The 19,205-nt window shown below is 43.7% G+C and overlaps 1 protein-coding gene across 13 annotated transcripts in view; it reads left to right on the forward strand.

Moving 5' to 3' along the window:
* KIAA1217 (KIAA1217 ortholog) overlaps nt 1–19,205 on the forward strand; it is a 476,642-nt gene that overhangs the window by 355,031 nt on the left and 102,406 nt on the right. For 12 of the 13 annotated variants that reach the window (XR_008597801.1, XR_008597800.1, XM_054990766.1 and 9 more), the window contains 2 exons: nt 4,912–5,110; nt 9,354–9,447. Coding sequence is in view for 11 of the 13 variants with exons in the window: in XM_054990766.1 (XP_054846741.1) it covers nt 4,912–5,110; nt 9,354–9,447 (293 nt within the window). In the remaining 2 variants the exon portion in view is untranslated. Of the gene's footprint in view, nt 1–4,911; nt 5,111–9,353; nt 9,448–17,209; nt 17,272–19,205 lie in introns of those variants that run through there. The other variant, XM_054990774.1, reaches the window with a different exon arrangement.

Here is a 19,205-nt window from a genome sequence, read left to right on the forward strand (position 1 = left end):
GCTGTTGAGTATTTCTGCAAAAGCAATAAATTAATATGACATTATAGAAAATGGTGGAAAATCAGGACTCATGGGATAGAACAGGTTAATTTCCTTTGATTTACAAGCTGCTTTTTCTTTCCAGTCAACCCTTTTGCAGTAACACTACAATACTTTCATGGTGCAACCCTTATGCTATGAGGCAGTTGCAGCAGGAAGAATGAAACAGCTAATAATTCTGTTACATAGAGCTTTCATCATTCAAAGCCCTTCACCTATTTGGGCGCTGTAATCTTTACAACAGCCCTATGAAGGAGGTCGTTATTTGTTACCCCTGTATTGTTGTTATTATCCCTGCAGATGGGGGGTGGGTAGTGGTCTGAAATGGACAGGAAGCCTAAGGTCACTTTTAGTCAGTGCCATATTCAGGCTCTGAACAGAAGAGTTTTTGTCTCATCTGACACAACGACAAGTTCCGTTGCTGTTTGCAACGGAGAGGGCAAAAGTACTTACTCCTTCCACACCTGCCACTTTCCCTCTTTAATTTCTTCCCTCAGCTTCATTTCACACCACAGTGTTTCTGAGGCAGGTTTGCAAGGCAAACAGCAAACATGATGGGAAGCAACTTGTGGGAAAGGTTCAAGAGAAAAGAGCTGTCAGAGGAAGGAGTGAAACACCCTCCGCCAAACCCTTCCGCATCTCCAACGGTGATTTGCAGTGGGGGAAGGGCTGCTGAGCAAATGTTTCAAATGACTGCAGTGAGAGCCACTTTGGTGTAGTGGTTAAGAGCACGGGACTCTTAATCTGGAGAGCCAGGTTTGGTTTCCCACTCCTCCACTTGAAGCCTGCTGGGTGACCTTGGGCTAGTCTCAGCTCTCTGGAGCTCTCTCGGCCCAACCCACCTCACAAGGTGTTTGTTGTGGGGATAATAGTAACATACTTTGTAAACCGCTCTGAGTGAGCATTAAGTTGTCCTGAAGGGCGGTATATAAATCGAATGTTGTTGTTGTTGTTATTGTTGTTATGTGTTGCATGGCCATCAGTTAGTAGACCAATTCAGCTGCTGTAATCTCAGTAACTTTCAAATACAACAGTCCATAATACACAATACAAGGGACACTATTGCTACTAACTTCAGACTAGAATCACTTGTGGATGACCATCAGAGTTCTTCTTTAAAAAAGGGTCATAGAATGGGTGGGTGGGTAGTTCTAGGGGGAAACAAAGTTCCAGGGGTCTTGGGAGCAGGGCCAGGTGCCCCTGAGGAACAGTAGTAGCATCTCTGTTCTAATCGAAGGATCTACCCAATCCTTCTAACTGACTGGAGATGCCAGTAAGTTCTGTGTGCAGACCAGATGCTATACCACTGAGCCAGAACCTGATATAGATAGTGACTTGCAGAAGCTTGAATTATAACTTTATGTACATGCAGGGCTTTTTTTCAGCTGGAACGCGGTGGAACGGAGTTCCGGAACCTCTTGAAAATGGTCACATGGCTGGTGGCTCCGACCCTTATCTCCAGACAGAGGGTTTAGATTGCCCCCCCCGCACCGCTGGGCAATCTCAACTCCCCTCTGTCTGGAGATCAGGGGGCGGGGCCACCAGCCATGTGACCAGTTTCTCCGAGGGCAACCCACTGAGTTCTACCACCTCTTTTCCCAGAAAAAAAGCCCTGTCTACATGTACTAGGTACATGAACATTGAACACAGTGGGGCTTACTTTTGAGTTAACAGACATAGAGCTAAGCCCTTTGGCTCACATTCTTGCCATTTCCACTGCAAGTGTCCAGCTCAGACTTTAGGCTGAGAACTTGTCTTTTAATCAGGTGTTTGATTTCGTCATCAAAGTAACCAGAACCTCAGCAAACCTGCTGCACATATATTTTATCCAGGAGAAGAAGAATGAGGTTGTGCCAGCAATTTAAGGTTGGCTAGTGCCTTTTTTGTGTGCGTGTACGCATACATGCACTTGCAACAGAACCTGCTAGAAGAAGCATTAAAGACAGAAGCATTGTTTTTTTCCCCTTTTCTTTTAAGAGTGAAGGATACATATAATCATGTAAGAGCAACTAATGGAATGTAATGCTTAAGTCCCCAGGCTAGAAATACCACAAAGATCAGAAAGATGACCTCAAAACAAGCTCTAAAAAGTATATGTTGCATGTTGGAAATGCCAGTGCTGTGAACAGTGATCATAACAGCTGTATACCAAGGAATTTATATTGCATTACACACAGTGCATTTCCAGAAGTGTTAATTGTTACCAAAAGTAGGATGCTTTTCTCTCAGATGAAGGACATAGTGCTATTTCTGTGTGTTTGGCAGAATGATATCTTGTTTGACCTCTGCTGTGACTCTTGCTAAGAGGTTCTCTGGAACTGGTGATTTGACCTCTGTGTATGTGCACGTCTCCTCTGCCCTTTCCACCGTGCTTCATTGGTGTGTTTTGAAGAGACTGGGATTTAAATCTAGACATGGGCACGATCTGAATTACGATTTCAAAAAAACCCCGATTTTGGCGTTTGCGCCATCGTGACTCAGCTAATCGGTTCCGTCCACGGCAACCGATCCAGCAGTTGGGGGGTTGCTTGTTCGGGACTTGATCGGATATATCAGTTTCTGTTCGGAATTGCAGACACTCTTGCGCCAGTAATTTATTCCTGGGGCACCCTCGAAACACAAATGGAAGCCCAGCTTTCCTTGATTAGCAGGCTTCCTTCCAACCAGGGAGCAGCAACCCAGGGGAGGGAGGGGGAAGGGGGTGTTCTGAAGCCATGGGCACAAAGGAAAGGCAAAAGGCAGCGCGGGAGGCTGGGAGGCCGCCCGCGCCGTTCGTCTTTCCCCAGGACAAGGGGCGCGCGGGCAAGCCGGCCGCCCCTTGTCTTGCGGGGCAGGTGAATGGCGTGGGCAGCCGCTGAGCCACTCGTGCTGCCACCAGCTCCGCAGCGCACTGGGACAGCCGGCTTGCTGCATGGGCAGGGGGGGGGCAACCCAGGAGCGCGCGCGCACAAGAGCCTGACTATGGTTGCCCTGGGTGCTGGCAACCATAGATCTGGCCCTGGGAATGTCCCCTCCCTGAGGGGAGACGGCTCATTGCCGTGTTAAAAACTCCTCCCCCTACTCTAAGTGTGTGTGTGTGAATGTCCCCTCCCTCCCTGAAGGGAGGCGGCTCATCGCCGCCTCCCCCTGCCCATTGGGCCTGGCGGCCGCTGCCACCAACCACCATTCCTATATCGCTGGAAACAGCGGGGCGCCCTCCCGCTTTGGCCTTCCCAATTCTGGATCGGAAATGGGACTTGATCGGTTAGAATCGGTGGCCTGGGTTCGGCAGCGGCCCGGATCCACAAACGGCTTAATCGGTATTTTTTTTGGATCGTGCCCATCTCTATTTAAATCTCAACTCAATGAAGTTAGTTTGGTGACTTTGGGCCAGTCACCCTTTCCTAGCCTAACCTATGTCATACATTATTTTGAGGATAAAGTGGCAGGGGGCTGTATGCTACCCTCAGTTCCATGAGGAAGGGAAGGATACAAATTGATTTCTGCCCTATCTTTCTGCTCTCGTTCTAACAAATTTAAAACATAAATAATAAAAACACATCTTTAAAACTATTAAAACCAAACAAAACACATCAATAAAACAAATAAAGCCAAAGCTAAAATATATATTCAAAAACCTGAAAACAGCAAATAAAACATAAGGAAGGAAGGAGAGATCACCGAGGGAATACTAACAAAACAAAAAGTCTCCTCTGACTGTCAGAAGATGGCAACAAAAGGGGACTGATGAGACTCCTTGGGGAGAAAGTCTAAAGTTTTGGTGCCAAGACCAAGAAGGCTCTTTCGTGCATTGCTACCTGCCTTATCTCAGAATGCAATAACTCATTATGCGCGTTACTTTCAACTACAGGATATTGGAAAAATCTGGGTTGTGGAAGACGTAGTTTCTCTTAACTTGTAGTTTGGGTCTAACAGAGCCATTCTAAGCAGAGTTACAACTGTGTAAGCCCATTGATTTCAGTGGACTTACAAAGGTATAATTCTGCTTTGGATGGCACTGTTAATATAACTTTTTTTGTAAGTACTGAAGCTAGAATTACATTTTTTTTTGGTCATCCTAAGTAGAACATCAGTGGACATAGAAGGATGTAACTGTTTAGGATGACCCTGTAACTAACCTCCCTGCAAGGAATAACATTCAGCAGCTAAGGGCTGACTTTAAAATCATAGGGTCACACCAGTGAACAGGAAACAACTAATTAAGGTGAGAAGCTGAAGTATTTGAGGCAAAGAGGAAAATTTAAAGAGGCCGTTGCAAAGAAATGTGGGATCGTTGCTGAAAAGGACTTACTCTTCAATAAATATGGAAACTTATATAGAAAATTGCTTATGGAGGGACAGTGGCACTGTATTTCTCATGCGGAGCTACCAGTTTGCATTCCAGATGACTGAAGAAAAACTATGCCTCAGGGTTCTAGTCTGGAAGAAAACTTAATGGTAGAAATAGCAATCCAAAGTAAAGTTACTCCCAGGCTATTGAAGGCTTAGAAGGTTGCAACTCTGCTTAGGATGGCACTATAAATATTCTATATGTTGTTAAATCCCATATGTTCTGTAACAAACATGTTTTGATCTGGGTGAGGAAGTAGTGTTTCTGATGTAAAAAATTAAACCACCCAGACTTGGACAAAAAAAAATGCCTTCCTTACACCATCTGTATCTCTAAAGAGCATATAATCAATAGCCATAAAGGTTATATTCCTTTTCCTTTACTGAATCAGGAAGAGCGAGAGAGAGACAGTGTGTGTGTGTTGTACTACTACTGTTTAGAGAGAGCTTACCTTCTCTAAATCAGACCTTTAATTTGTGTCCTGCGTTGAGTTTGAAATCTTTCATTCATTTTTACCAGGGTTTTTGGTATTTTGCTTATAGGTATTTTATATCTTCAGTACGGAGATGAAACTAAGCAGTTAAAGATGCCCAATGAGATCACAAGCACAGACACCATCCGCGCCCTCTTTGTAAGTGCCTTCTCACAGCAGTTGACCATGAAAATGCTGGAGTCCCCCAGTGTGGCCATATACATCAAGGATGAGAGCAGAAATATCTATTACGAATTAACTGACGTAAGGTAGGTAAAAATAGTTGGCCTTGGTCAGAATTGCTTGTATTATATATTCAGTCCTCTTAGATGGAGATGCTGAAAAAATAGAGCAGATCGGAACTACTGTGGAAATTGGATTGAGGTGGGTGGGACATAGATTTGACCGCTACCCGGAGGGAAAAAAATACTCTGTCCCTTTAATACCGCCATGCCATAAAAAGGTTCAGTTGCCCGTTAAAGGGACGGGACATTTTGACAACCCAAGCAGACCAGGAAGTCCTTGTTGAGTTCTTCTGCAGCATTTCTATAATGTTAAACATTATTATTGCTTTTTATTAATTAAAACACTCTTAGCTGTATAAATCCTCAGGGAGGTTTCCAGCAAAAATGTAAACAGTTCACTAGCATAAGCTATAGAATTTAAAAAAAAAACAGGTCCTTGGCAAAATATGATTTCTCACCTGCCCTGCTCTCATGTGCAATTTCCCAGTATAAGAAAAAGCTTTAGTATTTCCTGAGCAGGGGAGATTGGAAATACGTTGTTTTGAATGATACAGAGATGCAGCGGAACATGAAGCTTGGGAATGCTTCTTCCCAGTTCTAAAGTGAAATGGTCCACATAGGTCCTGTGTCTTCAAACATGGGCCGTTTTCACACGTCTTGCCTGCTACCAGAACATCGCGCAAAACACCCGGAAGACAGTGTCTTCTTGCGCGAAATCGCACCCGGAAGATGCGATTTCGCGCAAAATCCCAGATGACAGCGTCTTCCTGCCACAATTTCGCATGAGAAGACACTGTGTTCCAGGTGTTTTGTGCGATGTACCAGCGGCAGGTCAGACATGTGAAAACGGCCATGGTAGTACTGGATGGTTGAGGACCAAGAAACCGTTCAGGCTACAGAATACTCATTTCCTGGGCCTTAACATTAATAGTAAATATTGGTAATGGTATTGTAAATGTTCCTTGTTTGGAGCGTTTGGAGCATTTTCTTGAGAACAGGGCAGATTGGTTGAATGGATTGTTAGAGGTGTCCCTGATCTATGCAACAAAGACTGTTTTTCTTTTCAAATCTTAGAAAATTGTGTTAAAAGAAAAGGAAATAATTATAGTGTATTTTAAAACTGGTAGTTCTACTTCTAGCTTTTCTATACTAGATAATGGGATATAGTGAATAGAAAGTGGCATTATTTGTTTATTTATTGAAAACACTCTGTGCTGCCTTTCTACCGAAATAGGTCTCCCAAAGTGGTGAACATCAAAACGTTAAAGCATCTCATCCCTAAGAAAATAGGGAAAAGGGCTACCTATGGCTATTGGGGGCATGCCAAACAAAAGAAAAGAAGTCTCTCACTGGCAGGAGACAATAGCGGGAGACAGACAAATCTATCTGGGGAGAGAGTTCCAAAGTTTTGGTGCCACATTTTGGACATGAGAGCTCTGTATTCAGGCCCCTTAGTCATGACCTTCACTGAACAGCCTTGGGTGGGGGGGGGAATCACTGTCAGAGTAACCAAACTTACAGGATTATGTATCTAAATATTTTGTACATGAATGGAACAGGAAGCCCTTTTTCTAATTATAGGATTATTACAAATAGTAATTCATATAGTTTTAGGTGGGTACCCATGTTGGTCTATAATAGAACTACAGGATTTCAGTGGTAGAGTCAGTCCTAGAGTTTGACTGTTGAAAGCTTTCACCCTAAAAATCTTGTTGGTCTCTAAGGTGCCACTGGACTCAAATCCTGGAGAATAATTTATATAATAGTGCTAGGCTTCCATCCTAATCATATTTGTGAGACAGTAAAGCCCCATTGAAGTCAATGGAACTTCAGTGGAGTGGTAGCAGGGCTCATTTCGAGGGGGAACGCACAGGAACGCAGTTCCGGCAGTTCCCCAAAGAGGTCACATGTCAGGTGGCCCCGCCCACCTGACTCTTGGCCATTTTGGGCCCGTTTCAGCCTGGATTGGGGACGAAACAGCCCAGATCGGGCCTCTGACAGGTGGTGGATCACTCTCCCACTCAGCAGCGGCCAGATCCTGACCATTTTGGGCCTCTTTTCGACCATTTTCAGCCTCCCCTTTTGCCATTTTGGGCCCAATTTTGGCCCTGAATGGCCAGGATTGGGTCCAAAACAGGCAGGATAGGTGATGTCAGGGGGCGTGGCATATGCAAATCAGTTATGCCAATGACACACTTCTGGCGATGGCAAGGGGGCGTGGCATATGCTAATGAGTTATGCTAATGAGATATGCTAATGAGTTCCTCCAGCTCTTTTTCTACGAAATGACCCCTGAGTGGTAGAATATGTTCCAGTATATTCCTATCTACAGTCTGAGACAGCACACACCTCAGGACTCGACTTCCTCATTCTGCTGTGTGCATGGGTTTATTTTAAAACATTTCTGTCATGCTTTTTCTATACTTTTCCTAACAAGATCCCAAGGCGGCAAACACAATACCCTTAAAAACCTCTTATGTAAAACCTGTCAGGTCACAAAATGCACAAACCATTTGTATATATGTAGGCACAGAAATTTCAGGACAGCACATGGTGAAACGAAGATATTCTTTGTCCTTCTAAAGGGAAACAGTGGCTGTTTCCACACACGTTGAATAATGCACTTTCAATGCACTTTAGTTATCCTTTAGAAGTGGATTTTGTGTTTCACGCACGAAAACCCAGTTCCAAATGATCACTAAAGAGCATTGAAAGTGCATTATCCAACGTGTGTGGAAGCAACCCCTAATGGAATCTTGTGGCTCTCCAGATGGAGTTTATTCCACAGAAGTGGAGCTGGTATGGAACAGCCTAAAATGGAGCATTCCATGATTATTCAGCACTAACAGCACAATCCTAATAAGAGTTACTCCAGTCTAAACCCAGTGATTTCAATGGGCTTAGACAGGATTAACTCTATTTAGGATTGCACTGTAAGCACCTAGTAGCTGGTGTGTGTGAGCTCTCCCTCAAAGTTGTAACAAGCTTAACTTGCCTGTGGGTATGCATTTTCTCATGGCTTCCCCTTCACGCTAACTCTCATTAAGAATAAACATCTCATTAACCCTATGTTTCTTAGCAGCCAGGATGGTCCTCTCTCGCCAGTTATCTGTTTTTCTTGACAGAGCTGCTGGAAATCTAGAGCAGCAGTGCAAGTTTTAACTAGTTACAGATTCAAAGCAATTACCTACTGCAGTGCGACTTTAAAAGAAGCAAGCCCTGTCCAAAAAAATCCTGCGCCATGTGTATTTTTTTCCTAACGATAATCCTAGTGATTAAGATCAGCCTACTAAACTCATAGCTGCACCTGGAGCAAAGGAATTCAGTCTTGTGTGCAAATTCTTGGGCGATCGCTGGTGTTCAATGAAAGGCATCGCAGATTTGAGAGGAGCTAAGTGTGTTTAGATTGCCGCCTTTGTAGAGGGTTATTGTTGGAGGAGGAAACAGCAGAGCTGGTGGTGGACCTGTAATCTGTAAATGGTGTGTAAGGTAGGTTTGGAGACAAAATGATATTTTGATTGCTGCTGCATCGACATACCAGCTTTGTCCATTGTAAGCCCATCTTCAAACTTGCCTGGGCTAACTCTAACTTGTTTGGGCTAATTTTCAAATTGTACTTTGATGATCGGAGTGAAAAAATTGACAAAGCAGCCCTTAGTGAATATGTTTAAAATGATTTGCCACCTAGGCCCATTAATGTTGACTCAGAACTAAGTTTCACAGAGACTAAATTCCACGTAACCAAGCATAGGGTCGGGCTGTGAGAATACGTGCAATTTTAATTTGTTTTTTTCTTTCTTTCTGATTTTTACCCTAGAGTTGAAATGTCTCTTTCTAAGGAACATTTGAAAGTATTTTGTTTGGGTTTCATTCTGGTTAGGCATCTTCCAAAACTGGGACTATGGGAGAATCTGAGTTGCTTGTTAGTATGCAGAATAGAGAATTTAAGAAAGAACTAAGTTGGGGGTGTGTGTATTATAAACATGGTTGGTGTTTTGCTTGCAAACAGTTTTTGTTCCACACCCAGGTTCTTTAATGAAACTGGAAACTACCTTCTTTTCATGGGTGTGGAGTTGGCCTTAGAGAATTATACCTCCCAGGGGATAAGTAAGAGGTAGTAGAACCATCTTTTGACTCCCTTAAAACACTAAGTTTTGTGTCTTGCTGCCTCCAGCATTATTAGGGCCAACCGAGGAAACTGGTTAAAATAAAGTTCTTTCATCTGGTATCATTGTTGCTGTTGTTTTTGTTTTGCTTTTAATTTTAGGAACATTCAAGACAGATCCTTCCTTAAAGTTTACAACAAAGATCCGGCACATGCTTTCAATCACATGCCCAGAGCTGTAAATGGAGACATAAGGGTGAGTGGCAGAGATGCATTTTATTTTCCTTGGTGTCCAGGCAGCCCCTTTGCATAATGAAAAACCTGCATGCGGTGCCAAAGAAGAACACTTGTGGGATTTCACCTGCCCTTTCTTTTTACCTCTGCATACTTTTTTGCCAAATTGTATATTGTTTTTAAACTGATTCCTTCTGTCATAGAAGGTGTAATCAGAGGCATGGCATCTAAGAAGTTAAGTAACGATTGCAAACCTTACAGTGCCATTTGTTTTGGAGGCTGCTCAGCATTCCTCATTGTCCTTACAGATGGACTGATTGTTGCTTAACCAGGGTTAGGAATTCTGGAGTGGGTTCTGAGACTGTATAGCCCTTTGCCCATTCCATCTCAGATTATTATTTCCCAAGCCATTACTCTTGCCACAGCAGATAGCTGCTGCTTTTACTAACCAATATTCTTACGTAATTCAAAATCTGAAACCATGATTTGAAATCCTGGGTCAAAAGATAATCCTGGTTAGGGCTAAAGTTTAATTATCACTATTGTCAACATAGTAGTCAAGGGTGGTTAGCCTGAGTAGTGGGAAATCATGCTCTGAATCAGGTGGGTGGAGGATGTAACCCTGTTGCCTGCTCTCAGCTGCTTAATTCTAGCTAAGGGGCTTGCAATATAATGTTTGCACTGGGCCACTGTATGGAATCTTAAAACTCTTCTAAGGGCCAAACTACAAGTGACGAATGACACAGGTTGGACACTTGTCAACTTCCCTCAAGTTTTGATGGGAAATGTAGGCAGCTTGGCGGAATGTTGGACAAGTGACAGTTGAGAAGTCAATTGGACAGCAGTCGGAGAGCCAAGCTGCAAGACCAGGATGCCTACATTTCCCATGAAAACTTGAGGGAAGCTGACAAGTGTCCAACCTGTGTCTTTTGTCACTTGTAGCTTGGCCCTAAGTGCCAAAGCTGTCATATGACATGATTGGTTAGACCACACCCCATGATTCCAGCAAAACTGAATACTTAAATGTTACTTTGATTTCAGTGAGGGAGTTACACACATGCACCCTTCCCCTGAAACCAGCCCATATTACATTATGTTTTTGGTGGTGAAGCCTTTGATATGGATTGGCTGAACTGATGTGGAAGTACTGAACATTCAGTTGCTCAGGAAATAAAAGAATCTGTAGTCTAACTTCTGTGAGGGAAGGAATAGTAGCTTGGCTGTTTTGTTTTGGTGTTGTATGTGGAAAGAATTTTTCTAGTTTGGCTTGTTTTGAACCCAAACCCCATAATCAAATCCAAACTTAAGGTACAAAGCAACTTCCAAAAGTTCTTACTTTAGGTTCATGTGCACTAAAAACCTATGGGAAAGCTGGCAGAAATCTGCAGCAGTTTGCCTTAAGCATAAATTAAGTATTACTGATTAAAGAGCATTAAAATTAAGAAAGAAATCTGGTTTTGACATATAAGACTAATATAGAAAAAAACCTGCACTAGGTGAAAGTTCATTCTTTCCCCCTCCCTTCTAGCTACGCAGAGAGAAATAGTTATTTTCATTATAGGTAAATTGCTGATAACTGCAGTCCAATAATTCTGGGAAAAGTTCCAAAAAGCAACTCCTAGTCCTCAAGGACAAGCACACCTGAGGAATTTCAGAAGTGATTTCATTGGCTAGCCAGAGTCACTTGGTCAGAAGTGTTACTGACCAATAGGGATTCAGGAAAGTTGGAGTGACACCTGCATTAGGGTGGCAACAATCAATTAACCTCGAAACCAGGTGACAGCCAATCAGCTACCAACCAATCAGAACATTGGGGATTTTCCTATAAAAAGACTAGCCCAGCAGCTAGTCCCTTGCCACATCTTGGGAAGACACATGCGTTTGTGTCTGCCAACAGGTGGTCTCTGGGAAGCCCACAAGAGACCCAAGTTGGTCCAGAGGGGCTTTCCAGAAGGGGAATTCAAGTACTTGTAAGGGGATTTTTAAAGCTAGCTTTTGGAATTAAGTGTTAGAATTTTTCTGTGTTAAGGACTTAGTTTAAAGTGTAAGTTATAGTTAAGAATTAAGATCTTAGGTTTCTTTTAGCTGTTAAGTTTTATATAGGGGTTTGTTTTTAGGACTGTAATATTCTGTTAAGATAGATTTCTCTTCTTCAGTTATAAGGTTCATAGGTTAAGATTCTATCTCTGTACTTTCTGTAACCATTGCCTGTCCTGCCCAGCATCTGAAATCTGTACAGGCAGTTTAACTAAATACCATCAGAATCCAGAACTATATGTAACATTCCACTGTGCCATTTTGTTATTCAAAATAAACTTTGAGGATAGTTAAGAGCCTTTCTGTGGAGTGTTGTTTGCTCACGTCACTGTGTTAGACCGGCGAACGGAGAGAGAACAGGGGAGGTACGTTACTTTTGATTCACACTCTCCCGGGAACCTTAGTGAGCAGTCTCAGAAGCCATAACGAACCGAGGGAAGCTAGCCTCAGAAAAGAACCGAGGGGCTGCCAGGGGGGGAGCCGGGACACCCCCCAATCACCAAAAATTCTCACATCATTGTACACATACAGAGAGACAGGCTGAGGATTAGGAAGAGAATCTGGGAAGGAAAGAAGCTAAGGGAGTGGAAGCCCAGAGGCGAGATGATTGAAGGAAGATGCAGAGTAAGCAGTAGACAAAGAAACAGAGACCTGAAGGTAGGAAAAATGGAAGGCAAGGAGGCTTGAAGAAAAGAGTGGAGGAAAGAGGGAGCTGAGGCAAAAGAGCTAATCAGAGATGAGCATCTGAAGAAATTTCCTAGAAGTTAAGAGGAGGATGTGCTGAGTGATGTGTGTGTGGGGGGGAGGTGTGCTCGAATCAGCAATTTTGGGGGGGCTGGTCAATAGATGGTGTGACTTGACAAGCAGGAACTTCACTCTGTGGATGGTGGAGACAAAAGTCCTGTGCAAACATTTCGTTTCATTTCATTTTATTTACACCTGCCCTCCCCATGAATGGGCTCAAGGCAGCTTACAATATTAATAGACTGTACACTGTATGCACCTTTTGGGGGACAGGATCATAGTCACTGGTCCTGCCCTTGATGTCTGTGCATTCAGCCCAACATCTGCAGTGAGCCCTACATACATACAAAGATACATGCATTAAGTTCCTCCATGTCTACATTTTGCAGCTTTCCCAGTTGCACAGAAACCCTGATGTGTTCATTTCCATGCGTGCAGAGTTTGCTGCGGTCATTCAGCAGAATGCACAATTCACTGGGGGCGAGGTCTGCTACCATGGGCACACAGCAGCGGGCCAGGTGCAGCAGGTGGCCAGGGCGGTGCAGGGCAACTGAGCAGCCTGGGTGTGCATGCGCACATATGCGTACGGGGGCAGCAACAGCCCTGAAGCTGCCCCCGGCCTCAGGCACCAGAAACTTTGGCACCAGCCCTGAGTATGTGGGGCTGAGGGCCAAAGAGTCAAGGGATTTTGTAATTTTAGTCTACAACAGGGTAATTATATAAATTGTAGGTTTTCCTATCATTGCAGCATGGGAATCTGGGAACCCTAAGGATGGATGGAGTCCACAAAGCAGTGTGTGAGCCAATTTACACATATTGATTTAAATTAAACTAACTAGTCAAAGGCTTGGTTGTAGGTTTAAAGTGCTTAACATTGGCTGGAATGTGCCTTTCCCCCCTTCTATTAACCAAAGAAGGTTCCAACTTTGGAACCTATTCATGTATTTTTTCCACAACATGGATTTTAGTTTCCTTTTAGGGGTCTTTCACATAGAGGTTTTCCATTGGTGTGGGTGCCAAACTGCGGTGATTTTTCTCTGAGCCTCTTGAGAACATCGTTGTCTGCTTGTTGTCTTTCCATGGTTTCCTCATGGTTCTTCCGTGCTTTCTCAAAATTACATCAAAGGTTATTTGAGAAAGCATAAAGAAATGATGATCGAACCATGGAAGGACAACAAATGGATCACGATGTCCTTCAGAAGCTAGGAGAAAAACCATTGTTTGTGAAAGGCTCCTTAGAATAAGTGTGTACTCCCTTTGTGAAAAGTATTACAAATGGTTTTATGTGCTTCGCTCCAGGGAGCCACCATGTGCCATTAAAGGATACATGTTTTGATGTCAAGATTACTTACTCTCTATGTTAGAAAAAAAAAATAACACACAAAGTGAGAATGTTTGGCTACGTCCATTCACAGGTGAGATGTAATTGCTTATGAATTGAGCCAGTACAAGATCTAAGCAAGCTTCAGATATTTAAATAAATGAACCTTCTTCCTAATGGGAATGCCTTTCTTTTGCCCTTGCAGAAGCCTGTGTGTTCCAAGCACCCTCTGAACAAAACAGCTTTTGCTGTTGACGTAAATATGTAGAGGGTGTGTGTTCCATTTATGCTCTGGAGTCTCTACCCCAAGAACTCGCTTGATTGAAAGGTACAGGTCTTCTGGACCTGGGATATTAAGGTACACAGATGCCTATGGATATCCCATGGTCCAGGGCCTTTTTTTCTGGGAAAAGAGGTGGTGGAACTCAGTGGGTTGCCAGCACAGGGGGCAACTCCTGGTGGGAAGTTGCCATGGTGTGGAGGGCAATCTAAAATCCCCCATGTCTGGAGATCTGGGGGCAGGGCCACCGGCCGTGTGACCATTTTCAAGAGGTGCCAGAACTCCATTCCACCGTGTTCCAGCTGAAAAAAAGCCCTGCCATGGTCAATCCTCTCTGGTTTGCTTTTCTTCTTCTCCATTCCATGCCACCTGATACATAGGGTTTCTCTAAATTTAAGCCAATCCTTAAGCATTAAAAAAAAATCTTATGCTAAAACATAATTCTTTACCACAGGGTCTTTGGTATGAGCTCTGCATCATTGCCCATGGTTTTTTTTCTTAGACTCTGTTATTCCTTTTTTAATTGGCTAAAATTGTATATAGTTGTATGTTGATTTTAACTACCTCGTCACTCTACTGGGTGGAAGGAGAGCTATGAATGAATGAATGAATGAATGAACAAATTGTTCACAGTTAATAACAGCAAAATGCACCTTCCAGACCAAACTGCTAGATCAGCTGCTTATCAGTTAATTAAGATAAGGAAGCCAAGCTCTGCAGAGGATCAGATGCAAGACAGCTAAATTTAGAATGTACCAGCAGAGCAGAACAGTTAAAAAACCTCTTCATTCACTACTTGAAATCTGATCTATGGAACATGTTTCCACTTCACACACATCTGATCTAAATGGATGCAAATGTAGACAACCAATCTTTTTGTTGCCATTTATTTGTGATTGTATCAAAGGGAGGAGTCTAAATATGCTTCTCGGATGCACATAACAGCCTCAGATAGAGAAGCCTCCAAAACTAATATTCCCTGGGTTTAGAATTCAAGCTTTGATGGTTCATAATAATAGTCCTGGATTTTTTGCTGGCTTGGATGGTATCCCCTCCTTCCTCCCCACTTTGTTTGTGGCAGCTGGCAGTCCTGGTGGTGGTAAATCAGCCAACCTGCCACAGGTAGGTGAGAAGAAAGTCTGTCCCTTGGCCTCCCTTCCTCCCCTACCATGCCTTCCTTAACTAATGAATATTAGTTCTGCAGCATCTGAAATATAACCAAGCACAATGGGAAAGGTAGTCCTCATATTACCTGACATTACCTACAGGACCATCTCCGGCCCATTGAGGCCAGGTAGGCGGTGGCCTCAGGGCGCGGGGTGCTGGAGGAGGTGCCGGAGGAGGCGCACGGGGGGGAGCACGTGGGACAGAGCTGCAGCCTCCTAGCCCTCCCGCACCACCACCAGCACACGCCCCCAGGTGGGCGCAGCTGCTGCAGGCAGGCGGCGGTGGCGGTGCAGGGAACCGAGCGGGAGAGCTGGGAGGCCACCTGTGCGCCGTCCCAACCACCCACCGCAGTAATCGGGCCGGTGGTGAGCGTGTGCCCATGATGATGTCACACGTGATGTCATCATGCAGGCCGGTGTGTGTGTGTGTGGGCACACGGGCGCCTAGCCCACCGGCTGGCCGCAGGCACCAAAAACCCTGGCGCCACTGCTGCGTCTCCCTCCTTATGTTCCTCCATGACAGCTTCACTCAGCTGAACAGGGTCTCCTGCAGGTGCCAGGCTGCACACAGATGAAATCAACAGCAGCCCATACACGAGCTTTCTCTGTGGTGGCCCCTATCCTGTGGAATGACCTGCCTGAGGAAGTCAGAAGAGCCCCCACTCTCCTGGATTTTCATAAATGATGCAAAACTGAACTATTCAAAAAGGCTTTTTACTCAAATGGGAGGGCCGTATTGTAGGGAAGATGCTTCGCTAATGAGTTAGGGACCATAGACTTCATCACTATATTGCCTTACATATTATCTGTTGCTTTAAATATGTACTCCTATGTACAACCAGCACTCCATGTTGTCTAATGTTAGTCCTAGAATTGATTATGTTCTGCTTCAGTATTTTTTCTACTCTGTATTGGATTCTTGCTAACACTATGTCTTTTAAACTTGTATCTGTTTACCCTATGGCATTGTTTATGGCAATGTCCTTGATACTGTATTGAAATGTCCTTGTTACTGATTGTACTAATCTCACACTGTGTAATCCGCCTTGAGTCTCAGTGAGAAAGGCGGACTATAAATGACATAAACAAACAAATAAATAAAAATACTTCCCCCAAGGTATCCCAGGCATTCCCTGGCTGCTACTGAAACAGTCACTGGGGAAGGGAGGGAAGGCTGTGAGTGGGAAGGACTGCTTGACTACCCGTGGATGGCTGGCTAGCTGGCTTTAACTGTGTGGCTGCCAGAAGATGAAGGGAGAAAAAGTTCCAAGTCATTCTGAGTTTGGAACTGAACTAGGAAAAAGCCAAGCTTTTTTTTTTTTTTTGGTAGAAATAGCTCAGCTTTCCTGAGACTAATTGCAGTTAGAGCCCAGGAAAGCTTTGCCTAGTTCTAATATCAAGTCTTTTTACTGGTGCTATATTTAATCTGGAATTAGCATAACTAACAACAGTTCTTAGATTTGTGTACAAAGTCAGCTATAAAGTATTCTTCTTGGTACTGCTGAAGGGAACCGTTTGCCCCTGAAACCATTTCCCCAGCCGTGTTTCATTGCAGATTGAAGAAAGACCTACAAAGCGGTGGTTAGTCTTAATTTGGGGTTTGTTTAAGGCTACAATTTGAGCTATGGCATTCCTGAAGCAATAATCAGTTCCTTTGGGGGCAAATTGTGGCACGTTTTTGCTGTCCATCAGAAACAAGACATACCATTTCTCTGGCAAAAGCTTCCCTAAAATTCCTTTTTTAAAAGTGTTCTCTTTGGGAAAAATGCATTAAACTGGACTAGGTCAAAGAAAGTATTCAGTTACTGGTGAGCAGGCCGCTTGGTTCTGAGTAGGTCATACAGCAAGCACTTTGAAGCGAATGTCAAATTTTGTGGGAAAACACCTGTAAAAATATGGACTCATAATTGTGCATCTGTTTCAGAGATGCTTGAGTACGGGCCATGGCGCTTTTGCATTTTGCGCCTGAGCACATTAAGGCATTGCTGAAGTTATTAACGTAGCAGGGGCTGGTAACTTCTACCTCACTGGAAGCAGGACAGCGAGGTATTACTTTCTGGGAAACGTTTTCTCTAGTCCTCGGCCCAGCGCGCCAGTGACTCTGCGGAGGTATGTCACACTGCAGGTGGCATGTTAAAATGTGCGCCTTTGCCAAGAGAATTCATTTCCTGAGCGGCAGCCAGCTCTCTCTTGGAGCTGTGATGTTATTAGCTTTCACAAGCTAAGCAGAGTTTAACTGGGGCAGCCATTGGGGAGATGGCTGGGCTCTCGTTCCCATTCAAGCAGCAGTTCTTTCAGGTAAGAAACAGAAATAGGCAGGCAGGGTTGAGAGACGCTCTATTGCCTGCCTGCGTTCTATTGACCCATCATAGAAAATAAATAGGTGCAGACGGTGGGGCTGGAGAGCGGCTGGAGAGACTGCCAGGAGAATGGGGGAAGATGTCTTTTGCTTACTCGCTCATTTTGGCTGTGCTACTAATTGAGCAGACTGGAGTTTTATTTTTCACTTCCATGTTAAATGTGTGGGATAGATTAGAGAGGAACTTCGCAGCTTCTGGTGGTTGCAGTCTGGAATGACAGGCAAGCTCTTTTTCATCAATCAAGGAGGTGAAGGGCTCATTGGTTTGAATAAGATGGCTTTTAAAATATATACCTCTTGTAAGGCCACAGTGGGCAACGGAGAGACTTGCCACTTTTTTTCGACTTGCATAGAGTCGAAAGAGTTGTTGGGCATGTCTGCTCTAGCCCATACAGTTCTAATTAGCTCCTTCCTTTCTCTTCGAACATCTCATGGTAGATCAGGCTTCTGCCATGCGGTTTAGAAACGGTCTGACAGGACAGCTTGAATTGAACCTCCAGAAACATTGCCGTATAGAATGCCTGCTTTAAGTATTTAACAGAAGTGAAGCTTGTGCGAGGAAAACAGGTAATCCACTGTGAAGTGTCATGTTTCCTATAGGGCTGAAACTCTTTTGAAGCAAGTAAGTCCAACTGTGGGCTCTTTTCGCCTACTTATTTATTTTTCATTGTTTTTTTTAAAAAATCCCATTTTCCACTTTACTGTTGATTCAGAGAGAGCAGCTGCGGTTTAAAGATCTTCTTTTCTACCGTTCCACCTGGCCATTTCTATCTAAGCAGGCAAGCTTGCCTTTATGTGGAAAATGTGACTAGCCGTGCTCTCTCTCTCTCTGTTAAAAAGAAGTTAAAATACTCCAATTCCTTCTGCTTACTTTGTTTCATCTTCTTCCAAGAAGAATAAAATGTTGAAAGAAGTTGTGTTTGAAGTTCAGATGTAGGCTGTTATATACCCACTCTGAACTTTTTCACTTGAGCTGTGATTCTGGCTGCAGACCTCTGAACTATTTCCTGCAAGTAAGCCCCATTGAATAAAAGGAGACTTACTTCTGTGTAGGCATGTTTAGAATTGCTCTCTCTTATTGATCTGCTATCAGCAGTCACATTTTACTTCCTTACGTTATCTGTTTTTGCATAGCCTTGCTTCTCTGCATTTTCCCTGTTCCTGTTCTCCCAGCTGTGTTTGCATATAGTCAAAATTAATGTTTAGATAATGGTGAAAATCTTCATAATGGTGACAATCTTCATAACTAGTCACAGAGTTGTTTTTTAATAGGAAAAAATGCCACTTGGTAACTTTTTTTAAAAAAAAAAATCTCCCGTGTTAAACTTTCTTGTGAAGGTTGCCCTCCTGTGGCCAGATGTATTGCTAATCCTAAATCCCAAACGTTGATTTTAACTTACTGTCATTAGCACATCAAGGTGAGACAGGTCATCAATAACAACAACATAGCGACATTTGTTTTATATACCACCCTTTAGACAACTCAATGCCTGCTCAGAGTGGTTTACAAAGTGTGTTATTATTATCCCCACAACAATCACCCTGTTAGGTGGGTGGGACAGAGAGCTCTGGAAGAGCTGTGACTGACCCAAGGTCACCAGCTGGTTTCAAGCAGAGGAGTGAGGAATCAAACCCGGGTCTCCAGATTAGAGTCCTGCTGCTCTTAACCACTACACCAGACTGGCTCCCAAATATATATTTCCGTCAAGGGGAGTTTCTTTCTGAAGCCAGTTGTTGATACCCTGTCATTTAGCTGAATGCCATTGCATGTCTTCCAACTGAAGAGCTGAAGTTCATGAGGATGCCAGTTTCCAGCACTGCCATTGGTTTGCATGCATTTCTTTGGGTCAATTCTAGATATCTTCTCAGGGCA

Source organism: Eublepharis macularius, chromosome 11 (assembly GCF_028583425.1).
Source record: "Eublepharis macularius isolate TG4126 chromosome 11, MPM_Emac_v1.0, whole genome shotgun sequence".
NCBI classification, from domain to species: Eukaryota; Metazoa; Chordata; class Lepidosauria; order Squamata; family Eublepharidae; genus Eublepharis; species Eublepharis macularius.